The sequence below is a fragment of the Echinops telfairi genome, unplaced genomic scaffold (assembly GCF_000313985.2).
Source record: "Echinops telfairi isolate 266 unplaced genomic scaffold, ASM31398v2 ScPeMD7_60;HRSCAF=208, whole genome shotgun sequence".
Lineage (NCBI taxonomy): Eukaryota > Metazoa > Chordata > Mammalia > Afrosoricida > Tenrecidae > Echinops > Echinops telfairi.
In genome coordinates, this window is record NW_022103958.1 from 18,767,985 (window position 1) to 18,780,538 (window position 12,554).

The following is a 12,554-nucleotide window of genomic DNA, read 5'->3' on the forward strand; positions in this document are numbered from 1 at the left end:
CACAACCTTCCTCTAGTTCTTAAATGCTTCCACCCCCCAACTACCATGATCCCAATTCTACCTTGCAAACCTGGTTAGACCAGAGGATGCACAGCTGTACAGATGGGAACTGGAAACACAGGGAATCTAGGACAGATGAACCCCTCAGGACCAGATACTGGGAGGGAAGGGGTGGGTAGAAAGGAGGAATCGATAACAAGGATCTACATGTAACTTCCTCTCTGGGGGATGGGCAACAGAAGGGTGGGTGAAGGGAAACGCAGGGCAGTGTAAGATAAGATATAATAATAATTTATAAATTATTAAGGGTTCATGAGGGAGAGGGGAGCAGGGAGGGAGGGGAGGGGAAAAAGGAAAAGAGCTAATTCCAGGAACCCAAGCGGAAAGCGAATTTTAAGAATGATGAGGGCAACAAATGTATAAGTGTGCTTTACACAATTGATGTATGTATGGATTGTGATGAATTGTATGAGCCCCAATAAAGTGAGTTAAAAAAGAAAAGGATGATGGCAACATGTACAAATGTGCTTGACACAATGGATGGATGGATGTTAATAAGAGCTATAAGAGCCCCCAATAAAATGATTTTTTAAAATACCACATGGAAATGTGGAAACAATCTGTGCTCACAAATTTGGAAAACAAGTACTTGTCCACAGACTGGTGGATATCGATATTGATGTGCATTCCAGAAAGAAAAAAAAAGAATATTTAAAAAGAACATGCACATTTTAAAACACTATTATGACACAAATGTAAAATTCTGTTGAAAATAATTAAAAAACAGCTGAAATTATAGATCAGTGGACCTCCCAAAAATTCAAGGTTGATTGAGAAGAACTTGTGACATTGGTGATATCAGATGGTTCTTGTATAAGATTCGGTAAGATAATACAATAAAAATGTTGGTCTGTCTCATTGTAAAAAAAAAAGTGATTTAACCATGGGGGGAAAATGAAGTGTTCTAAAATTGATTGTGGTAATGATTGTACAACTCTTCCTGATAAGACTGAACTATTGAATGGTGTGATATATGGATTAAGTGCCAATAAAACTGTTTTTAAAAAGAGTTACAGTCTTGAAATCCCACAAAAGTAGTTCTCCTCTAGCCAAAGGCCACTATGAGTTGGAATTGGCTCAATGGCAGGGAGGGAGAAGTAAGTCCCAATCCCAGCAGAAAAAAATTGCACTAGCCCAGATAATCCCCTCTTTTCTGAGATTATCTAGGCAAAAGCCCTGTAAGCAGTTACAGTCTCAGCAATCCACAGGGGATTGCTATAAATCAGCATTGAATCTATGGATGAGAGTTTTGAGATCAAGATGGACCTACTTGTCATGCTCCTTCTGGATGTTGCCCAAGACTTCTGGATTCTAGGTGGAGACCCCTCTACCAACCTTGGCCTTCGTCTCTACTTTCAGGTCCTTTGGGATGTCACCTATACTCCTTGAACTTTTGGTGGCCCCATTCTCCTAGTCCATCTGAGTGGCAGCCCTTTGCTCCCCAGGCCTCTTTCTTCTATCCCTTGTGCATGGCAACCTCACCCTCCCTCTAGCTTTGGGCAATGGCCCCATCCCTCTGATTATGTCCAGTACTGATGCAGTCTACTGTGGGTAGCTCCTTTGGCTTGTTTGCTGCCTGGAGAATAGGTAGAGGGAGACAGCATTCTTTCCTTTCACTCGTTCTCTGGGCCTTTCCATTAAAGCCAGTGGTTCTCAACCTTCCTAATACTGCAACCCTTTAATACAGTTCCTCATGTGGTGGTGACCCCCCAACCATAAAATAATTTTCGTTGCTACTTCATAACTGTTATTTTGCTACTGTTATGAATCGGGCCACCCCTGTGAAAGGGTCGTTTGAACCCCCAAAGGGGTCTCGACCCACAGGTTGAGAACTGCTGATTTTTCTAAGCTAATGGGTTTTCTGGTGGGGTAGTTACTTAGACCCATCAGTCACAGGCTCACTCTATAACAAAGGATTGTGTAGCCATGTCCTGAGTGAACATTCTAGATCATGTGTGCTTGCTTTGTACAACAGACTTTTTCCAGATCTGTGCATTGTTTTCATTTGCGCAGTTACCTATAGAGAGTCACTATGAATCAGAATTGACTCAATGTCAGTGAGTAGTTGGGTTTCTTTTTGTTTTTTATAAAGTCTATCTCTTTCCTCTCACATTTTACTATAAATGGCAATGAGAAACCATTCATTTCCTTTAAGAGCTTGCTTAAAATCTCATCAGTCAAATAATCTAAATTTATCACTTACAAATTCTACCTTCCACCAAACATTTCAGAGAAGTTATTTACCATCCTATAAAAAATACTGCCTTTCTCCCACTGTCAAATGTTCGTTTCCTTCTAAAGCCTTATCAGAATTATACTTAACATCCACGTTTCTAGCAGCATTCTGTGGCTGGCACCATATCCATTCTCAGACAATGCTTTCTCCTCTAGCTCTCCTGAGCTCTTTCTGCACCCTCACCAGAATTGCCTTTGATGTCCATAATTCTACCAACAGTCTCCTCAAAGCAATCTAGACTTTAACTATAACGCACCTTAAGCTCTTCTAGTCTCTGCCCATTACCCACTTCCAAAATTGAGTCCACATTTTAGCTATTAGAGCAGCACCTCACTTCTTGGTACCAAATTGTCTTAGTTATCTAGTCCTGCTAAAACGGAAATATCATAAGTGAGGCTTTAACAAACATAAATCTATTTTCTCACTGTTTAAGAAGCTAGAAGTCTGAATTCAGAGCACCAGCTGCAGGGCAAGGATTTCTCTCTGGCAGCTTTGAGAAAGGTCCTTCTCTTAATTCTGCTTCCTGGATCCTGGGACTTATCCCTGTGCCTTGCCATCTATCTTACACTATCATAGCTCTGCTGGATTGTTTAATCTTTTATATCAAATAAGAGAGTTGACTCAAGATATGCCCTACACTAATCTTGCCTCATTAACATCCCAATGACAACCCATTCCCAAATGGAAAGGTGTCAAAAACAAACAATGACAATGATAGTCCAATTAAAAAATTAGAAAACATCAAATTCTGGAGAGGTGTGGAGAGAATGTAACTTTTATACCCTACTGGGGACTTGTAAAAAAGTACAACCATGGTGGAAGGCAATATGGCAGTATCTAAAGCAACTGGGACTAAAAGTCCCATATGATCCAGCAATCCTTCTGCTGGATATATATACCCCAAAGGAGAAAGAGACGTTTATCACAGCACAATTCACAATAGCAAGAACTTGGAAACAGCCCAAGCACTGATGACAGAATGGACAAAGAAACTCTGGTACATGTGCAGAATGGAACACTATGCATCCCTAATTCTATGCATCCCCATGATGAAATCATGAAGCTCCTCATAACATGGATGGACTTGGAAACCATTATGCTAAGGGGTTAGTCAATCACAAAAGGACAAATATTCTATGAGAATATTAGTATAAGGATAAACACTAAGACAAAGCAGGCATCTGTTCTCAGGTCATGTAATCTTCCAATCTGGTATTCCAAGCAATGAAATGGTGTGCCTGCCTAAAGCTTATGATCTATATATCACTCCCTTGTTTGTACTTCTTAAAAACCACCTTATCAGAGGAGGCCCCACCTCAGCTGAAGTCAATTTTTCCATGGGGGGGGAGGGAACCAATCGGTTCCTGTCATATCACATTGTTCCACTGTTATCCCGAATCAATGGACACTCCTATGAGGGCAGAGAATCTTAATGGAAATTCAAGTCCAGAGGGGGTTGTGGGGAATACGTCTGTCTCAGGTGATTTCACTTCTATTGATGGGTAAACCAGAAGCAGCAACCTGCTATTGGAAAAAATGTTTAACATGACTTATGTAGGACCCCGTCCCCATAAGACCCTGTATAATGTTCCTTATCAGGCACTTTTAACCAAGTTTCTGCCCACCCCTTGGTGACTCAGAGTGCATGCTAAAGACAACAGGGTTTTAGACTTTGTTCTTTCAAGCTGCACAACATCCCTCATAGACCACCCCAGAAGGATCTGATTTGGAAACCCCATTAATCAAACTAGACTTTACCTGAAACACACCTTGTAGCAGATAAAAAGCACTGAAATGCTCTATTGGACTTAAATGTTCTAGTGTGAGAAGGAGATGACTACTATCCCAAGTTTGTGGATTCAGATATCTTTCTTTGAGGGTGCCTTATAATTGACCATTTAAGACTACCAAATACTTACCATTCTCATACTCCTTTGTATTTTTATGACATGTCTTAGTCCAGCAAGCAGAGTTCTGCCTTAGTGAGTGAGCACTATTGAAAGTTTTGCCCTATCACCTACTCTCATTTTTCACATAGTGTTCAGTTTTTAATCTGTATAAGTCAACAATCCATGTATCTTAGACTGAAAAGCATCCTATACATGTATATTTTCCTTTTCTCAACAATATTTTAAATTATATGACATTAGCTACATTAATATTAATGTAAATACCATATGATCCATGGGATTATTTACAATATACCCCAATAAAATGATAATGCTGTCTCTAAGTAGACCATAGACATATATGAATCATAGATATAAAAATGGATTTTGAGCCCACACTTAACCATAAACCCTAATCTAGGAATAATTAGTTTTTATGATGTGGCCCTACTCAATACCCTGATAAGCCTTCATAAAGAGCTCACAGAAGATGTATTATAGAAAAGTGTGGTGAAGAAATCAGTCAGATGGTGTCCAGCTATTGGAAAGAATAGCATCTGGGGTCTTAAAGGCTTATCTGAAAAAAAAGCAACAATCTAAGTGAGCTGTTGGCTAACTTCACATGGAAGAAGCACACCATCCTGTGTGATTCAAGACTGCAAATAATAAAATCCAAGACTGAAGTCGGGAATGGTATTAGAGCTTAAAGTCTGAGCACTCGGTATATAGAAGGCTAGGGATGACAGTGAAAGTCCAAAATGCACTGGCAGGGACCCCAATTAGATTAAGTCTCTGCCAAAACCCCTCTAACCATTGACCATGGGTATAAATAGTCTTGCTGGTTTAGTGGAGATGTAGTTATGTTAAAATTTAAACACCTTGTCATTTGTTTTCCCTTTTGACTAATTTAAAATTTGTTCTAGTTTTTATTATTTTCTGTTTTCTTTTGGACAAAGAGTTTTTTGGTGTCGTTTTGTTGGGGATTGGAGTTTTTTGTTGATGTTATAGAATATCTTTATTAAAAATAACCCATTCATGAGGGAGGGGGAAACAGGGAGGGAGGGGAAAAATGAGGAGCTGATACCAAGGGCTCAAGTAGAAAGCAAATGTTTTGAGAATGATGATGGCAACAAATGTACAAATGCGCTTGACACAATGGATGGATGTATGGATTGGGATAAGAGTTGTATAAGCCCCCAATAAGATGATTTTTAAAAAAAAACACCCTTAGTAGAATAACTTAAAAACCACCTCAAGAGAGGTGGCCTCACTCCAGATGGGGTCAGTTTCTCATTTGTGGGGAGAGGGAGAAGATCAATTAATATAACACTGCCATATAATAGTGTTCTACAGTCACCAACAGACAATCCTACAAGAGTAATTAGTGAATCAAGAGGAGTGGGGAACAAGTCTGTACCGGAGAAGGCAATTACACTTCTGATGATGGGGAAACTGGGTGAGGCTTCCACCATTGAGAAAAGTGCTTAACCAAGCACTTTTGACCTAGTTTCTAACCAGCTCCTGGTGAACCATGCAAAATGCTATAGACAACTGGGACATTAAATTCTGTCCTTTCTAAGTACTCACCACACTTAATAGATCACACTAGAAGGACTCAAGTTGTAAACTCCAATAAGCCAATTGGATTTTACCTTAAATTCACTTAGAGCAGAACTAAGGAACTGGAATATACTCTTGAACTTGAAGCCAAAATGCCCTAGTGGGAGTAGTAGACAATCGCCACCCCAAGGTTAGGGAATTGATGGTCATTGGACTTTGGGTGCGTTTGGACCTAATGCTTTGAGGGTGCCCAATAATCAACAACTCAGGAACATCAATTTGCTGTTTTCACGCTCTGCCTTTTTGTGACCAGTTGATTGTGGTGATTGCAAGCCTTTCTTAATATGATTGCACTATGAGCCCCGCCTGGCATTTCAGCTTGAACAATTTGGTTAATACAGATATAGATAGATAGATAGATAGATAGATAGATAGATAGATAGATAGATAGATAGATAGATAGATAGATATATGAATGATTGGACTATGGAGTTGTATGTTAATTATACCTGAATACAATTGTTTAAAAAATAAAATTAGAAAGGAGAACAAAAAAGATTTATAGCCTTGCGGTCAGTTTTACTGTGTCATACAAGGTTGCTATGAGTTGAAATCAACTCCAAGGTTGTAGGCTTGCTTTTTTAGTAGGAGTGGGTATGTGTGTAGTGGGGGTGTTTAGTGTGCATACAGTATAACTGGTTCCATAAGTCCTGTATGCTTTATTTGTCCTTTCCTTATTTAACAACAGTAAACTCAAGAGTGAACTCCATTTGCTTGACACATTCCATTGTTTCATCTCTCTCTAAGGACCATCAATACTTTTCAGGATGTCCCCCCTGGTTCACTTCTGTCTTTACAAACCTTCCTTGCTCTGGTTTCTTTCTCCCTACTGGGATGGTTCCTTACCATTGCAAAGTTTCCTCCTTTCCCTGGCTCTTTCCTGCCCTGTATAATACCATCCAAGAGGCCCTTTAGCAGACAGGCCTGGCAATATGCTTTCAAAAGGCCACAAACTTAAAAACTATTTGGAGCAGTCTATTCTGCATACATGGTTTTGCCAGCAGTTAGAATCAAAATATACATACACTATCCATTCTATGCCTTGCATACTGTTTTGTGTTCTGCTTTTTCAATTAACATCCTGGATGCCTTTCTAAATCGGCAACTGTACATTAACATCATTTTACTGACACTCCATGTCAAGATGATGTCTTCGATATGAGAATATATCACTTGCTCATGTAGCTGATTATTTGGGAGGGTTAAGAATTAGCAGGTGGAAAGATGAATAGACTACAAGGAGACTGAAAAGTATCAGGTATTGTGTTAGGTTTCGCATCAACTTGGCTGGGCCAGGATTCCTAGTGGTTTGGCAGTTAAAGCCTAAGAAAGCCCCTCTGATGGGATCTAGCACAATGCAATCAACACCATGATGAGTTCCAGGAGCAGCTAAACAGCTGAAAGATTAGGGTGGCACCAAACACCCTTACTCAGGTCACAGCCCTGATGCGATTGAAAGGAAATTTCCTCAGGAGTTTGACCTAACCTTCGTAGAAAACTTGTTCAAATTTTGTTGGATCTGGATCTTGCATCTGGTTCATTGTTGTCTGGATCTTGAGACTTTAGACAAGGGGCTGCTTACTATGTTGCCTGCTGTTCCTAGGGATCACCAGTGACCTGTCATCTGACCTGTTGACCTGGGACTCATCCCCTCCTCCCCCGCAGTCACAAGCCTGACTTGCTGACCTTGGATTTCCCCTTCTCTGCAGCCATCAGCCTGTGGGTTTTCTGCCGATCAGCAAAGCCCCATAGTTACAGGTGTCAGTTTCTCTACTGAATCCAGCCTAAGACAGGCTTATATGGGAAAAGTTAAACATTTCACTCTGCCTTTAGGTCACTGAAGGAGAGAAAGGTGGATTTGATCCTTGAATGGAAATGGTATTGGTTGAGACTTGATCTCATTAAACCTCTATGGCAGGTATTGTTCCAAACACCTTTTCAATTATTCATGTATTTCAATTGCAGGTATCATTATTAGTCCCACTTACAGACAATGAAAACTGAGGGAGAGTTTAAATCCCCTAATGAGAAGTGAACTGACTCCAGAGCCTACGTGTAAGGGTGAGATGTCAAGCTTAAGACACGAATCTGGCTGCGTGTGGAGCGGCGAGGTATCCAGACACCCGAAGGTCACCATGAAGTTCAACCCGTTCGTGACCTCAGACCGCAGCAAGAACCGCAAATGCCACTTCAATGCGCCCTCGCACGTGCGCAGGAAGTCGTCCCCACTCTCCAAGGAGCTGCAGCAAAAGTATGACGTGCGCTCCATGCCCATCAGCAAGGAGGATGAGGTCCAGGTGGTTCGAGGACACTACAGAGGGCAGCAAATCGGCAAGGTGGTCCAAGTGTACAGAAAGAAGTACGTCATCTACATCGAGCGGGTGCAGCGCGAGAAAGTCAATGGAACCACTGGCCATGTGGGCATTCACCCGAGCAAGGTGGCCATCACCAGGCTGAAGTTACATAAAGATCGGAGAAAAGTTCTTGAACGCAAGCCAAATCTCGACAGGTTGGAAAAGAGAAAGGCAAATACAAGGAAGAACTTATTGAGAAAAGGCATGAACACGGGCTGCTGTGGAACACAGCTGAGTGGGAGATGTCTGGCCTGATGCGTGTTTCTTGAGAACTTTCCTCAAGATGCTTCCGGAACGTTTCGTTTCCCTCTTGTTCAGCGATGGACGTGTGGCTTTGTAACTCTGCCTTTGCCATTTCAATTAATTTTATGAGTAAAAATTTGGAATGTTTCCTCATTGCAAATGGTGTTTTCAGTGTTTGTAAATAAAATCCATCTATCAAAAAAACCCACGAATCTGACTTCCACATCACAGCAGATGGTGATGGAATAAACACATGCTCGCCTGAGAAGCTACACAGCATTAGCCTGAGAAAAAAACCCCCCCAAAAAAACCAACTCACCAACAAAAAACACTACCATCAGTCAATTCCAACTCATAGGGCAGGGTAGAACTGCCCCTGTGTGTTTGAAAATTGACTGGTGATTTCGAACTGGTGATCTTGCGGTTAGTAGCCCAACACAGTAGACGACTCCACAGAAATACTTGAAGGACTTCTTATTACCTAAAGAGGCTCAGCATTGCTCACTGAATGGGCCCAAGCAAGCCCGTTCAGCACAATCCATTCACAACGACTCTAAAAAGCTGAGGAGTCGGGTTTCAAAGACTGAAATCTCTTAAGGTCGCAACCCTTTTGGGGGTCGAACAACCCTTTCACAGGGGTCGCCCGATTCATCACAGGAGCAAAATGACAGTGATGAAGTAGCAACGGACATAATGTTATGGTTGGGGGTCACCACCACATGAGGAACTGTCTGAAAGGGTCGCGGCAGGAGGAAGGCTGAGCTCCGCTGTAAGAAGCCGGCTGATTGCCCCGTCGTTCTGACACGGCGAGATGCAACCACTCACCTTCCCGTCTGCAGCTGAGCGCTCACCTAACGCCGCCACCAAAGTCAACCCTACCGGCACACAGCCGGTTCCGACTCAGAGTGACCTTGAACGTCAGGTTTCCGAGGGAACCTTAGGGTTAGCAGTCCAACGCTACGGACAGTGCCCGCAGGGCGACCCTACAACGAGCCATTTTCCTGGGAGCTGAGCTTCACGGGAGCGGAAATAGGCGCGGCAATTCAATTCCAAAAGGCGCGCGAAGGCCCTGACAAAACCGTTTCCCGCCTCCTAGCTGGTTACACGCAGCTCGGTGACAACCTCCCCGCCCCAGACCGAGACGTCAGCTCAGGCACCGGGCGCTGCCCTGAGTCTGCGCACTGAGTACCCGGAGAGGCCGCCTTAACTCCGCCCGTTGCCCCGGAAGTTAATACCGGAGTCGCCGCCGCCGCCGCCGCCAGGAGGGGCGCAGCCATTTTAATTCATATCTGAGTGGGCGGTGGCGATTGGTGTTGGCCGTCTGGCTCCGTTGGGCGAGGGGTAACTTTACTGGCTTGAGGGTGGGTTTTAGTTTAATTTTTCTTTTCTAGCTTCCCATCGCGGGCCAGTACTCACGTCCGGACCAGCTGAGGCCATGTCAGGAGACGCAGCCACGGAACAGGTGAGGAAAGAGGGTGGTGGGGCCTCGTGGCGACCTCGTCTCCGCGCCTCTGTTCGTCCGAGTATTCAGCCATGTTCGCCTAAGAAAGGAAACAGGGGTCCAGTGAGCCCCGGAGACGGGGTTCGGAAAAATGGTGGGCATGGAGAGCAGTAGCCGCGTGGGAGACTTTGAGTTCTTTTTATCTTCTCGGTTTCAGGTGATAACACCAGCCAATACTTGATCTAGACAGTAACTGAAAGGCTGTTCCGTCCCATTTTTAGATTCATGGGCATACTCGAGATGGGATGCCTTCCTGTGGTATCGTTTTGGGGTTAGGTGGCTAGGAATTGATTTTCACGTGTACTCGTCGGTTTTGAAAAATCTGACAACGTTCCCCCTACCCTTTCTCCACAATAATATTGAGCCCAGCGGAGAGCGGTTGAGAGATCGAATGGAGAGAAGCAGTCTTCGAGACGAAAGAGCATGGTCATGCTGAGGTTTAAGGGACTTTTGTGGCTCTCCGGCTGCTTTTTCTCCCTTGTATGTCCAGGTTTCGTTTTTTCCAGGGACACTTTTCTGGTTTGATAAATCGGGAACGAGTAGCCTTGTTTCAGCCCCTGTAAATAAAAACATCTGTTTTAGTACTAGACACATGACATGTCCACCTTTCAAAGTTCAAGGTTTTCAATAAATGTTATTTGTTTGTGTTCAGAATTTTTTAGCATTTTCCATTGTTGAATAGGAAACTTGATTTTATGCAAGGTGTCGTGAAATGTTGTTTTACAGATCCTGGTGTTTTTAGGTACATACTACTCACTCCACCCCCACCCCAAGTGGAACCAGCCAGCCACGAAATTTCAGTTTTCTGGAAGTTCCCATTGCTACAGCAACGAAATACACTTGGGTTTTCATATTTCAAGTTCACAGCTTTTAATGCCTCGGCTTTAAAAGGAGGCAAAACAGGAGTTTTCTTAGTAGTCTGGGCATCGTGGTGGGCAGGTTTTGCTCATGGACTGGTTTCAGCCCTGAAATCTTCCACAGGATTTGTTTACATGCTGTTAGAAGATCCAAGAGTGCCGAGTCTTGGAATTGTTAAGTCAAAACTGCCTACAGTTTTTCTGGACTAGTGCTTTTTCATCTGGTAGTCAAGGAATCATAATAATGTGCCGCTGTTTCACTGAAAGTTTCCAGAATTCATAGTTGGTTCTTAGCAAAGCCTTGATAATGATAAGATTTAGCTTCATACTCCCTTCCCCCAAGTAAGATATTTTTGTAGAGAACACTTAGGTAATATTTGTACTTCATTTTGCATTGCTTCAAAAGGCACAATGCTGATTACATGTAACATCATTTGATGCTAGATTATCCAGTTATCATTGGGTTAACCAGACTCACTGCCATGGAGTGGTTGCCTTCATAGGACAGGGTAGCACTGCCCTTGTGAGTTTCTGAGACTGTAAACTTTTAATGGAGTAGAAAGCCCCATCTTTTTCCTTCGGGAGTGATTGTTGGTTTTGAACAGCTGACCTTGTGATTGTAACCCAGGGCATAACCTTTAAGCTTTCAGAGATCCTCCTGGTTTAACCAGTGATGGCTAAATTTGATGACTTGATTGGAGTGGTGGCTACTGGATCTCTTCATTGCAAAGGTTACTGGTTTGATAGCTTGTTTTTCCCAGTAACCTTTCATGTGGTTGATGAGTCATCTTTTTGATAAAGCTTGACTAAAATGAATTACTCCACTGGAGGTAGCAAATGTTAATTTTTAAGAATATGATTCTGTCTGCTGGCTAATGTTTTTCATGGGTTTCTTGGTATTTGGTCGGTTTAAACCAGCTGTAGTTATTTTATAGTCCTTTTTCTTTTAGATGTTCAACATGTCCCAAATTTTGACTGAGAGCACCTTTATGGGGCATCTGCCTTTTTTCATCAATTTGAGCTCTGGTGGCATAGCAGTTTGAAACCACCTCCTTGAGAGGAAGATGACGCTTGCTACTTCCATAAAGATTTTAGTCTTGGAAACCTAGAGGGGCAGTGTACGCTGTCCTATAGGATTACTATGAGTCAGAAGTGACAAGGCAGTGAAAGAAAATCGGATTACCAAGGAGTCATCTTCATAGGACTTTATTTTGGGTAAGCATTTTGATGATTAGTTTCAAATATGCAGAAGAAAGGACCAGTACAGCTTATCTCCATGTACTGATAACCCTTCAACAATGTTCAGCTCCTGGCTAAACTTGCCTTCCTTCACTTGTTCACTCCACCCTCATTCCTCATTCCATGAAAGCAAATTCCAATTAGTGTATTATTCAACTTTACCTTGAAATGGTAATTAATAAAAACAAACAATTTGAAAAATCTTTATTCAACGAGATTTTATTTTTAAGGATCTAGGTTATATTGCCAACCATAACATACCCTGTAAATTAAGGGACCAGTTGATTTCTTGAAGAAAAAAAAAAAAGAATTAAATAGTATCATAGAGTAATATAGTTGAAAATATTGTACTTGGTTTATGTAAGATAACTGTCAGTAAAAACTTGAGAATACCTAAAATGACCTGAAATGATGGGGAGGGAAAAAGTAAAAACAAAACCCCCAAATATTTAGAATCATGGATTCACTTTGAAAAGATGTGAAAGCATGGGGTAGACAAAGAATTGTACAAGATGTACCGTATATACTCCAGTATAAGCCGACCGGAATATCAGC

General features: G+C 42.2%; 1 protein-coding gene and 1 pseudogene across 1 annotated transcript in view; both read left to right on the forward strand.

Moving 5' to 3' along the window:
- The first annotated feature begins 7,940 nt into the window (after window positions 1-7,940).
- LOC101646058 lies at window positions 7,941-8,428 on the forward strand (annotated as a pseudogene).
- A 1,308-nt stretch (window positions 8,429-9,736) lies between these two features.
- The window catches only part of CSTF3 (cleavage stimulation factor subunit 3), an 85,556-nt gene continuing 82,738 nt past the window's right edge, over window positions 9,737-12,554 (forward strand). The window contains exon 1 of the mRNA XM_004708276.3: window positions 9,737-9,864. Within this exon, the coding sequence (XP_004708333.1) occupies window positions 9,838-9,864 (27 nt within the window). The 5' untranslated portion in view covers window positions 9,737-9,837. The remainder of the gene's footprint in view (window positions 9,865-12,554) is intronic.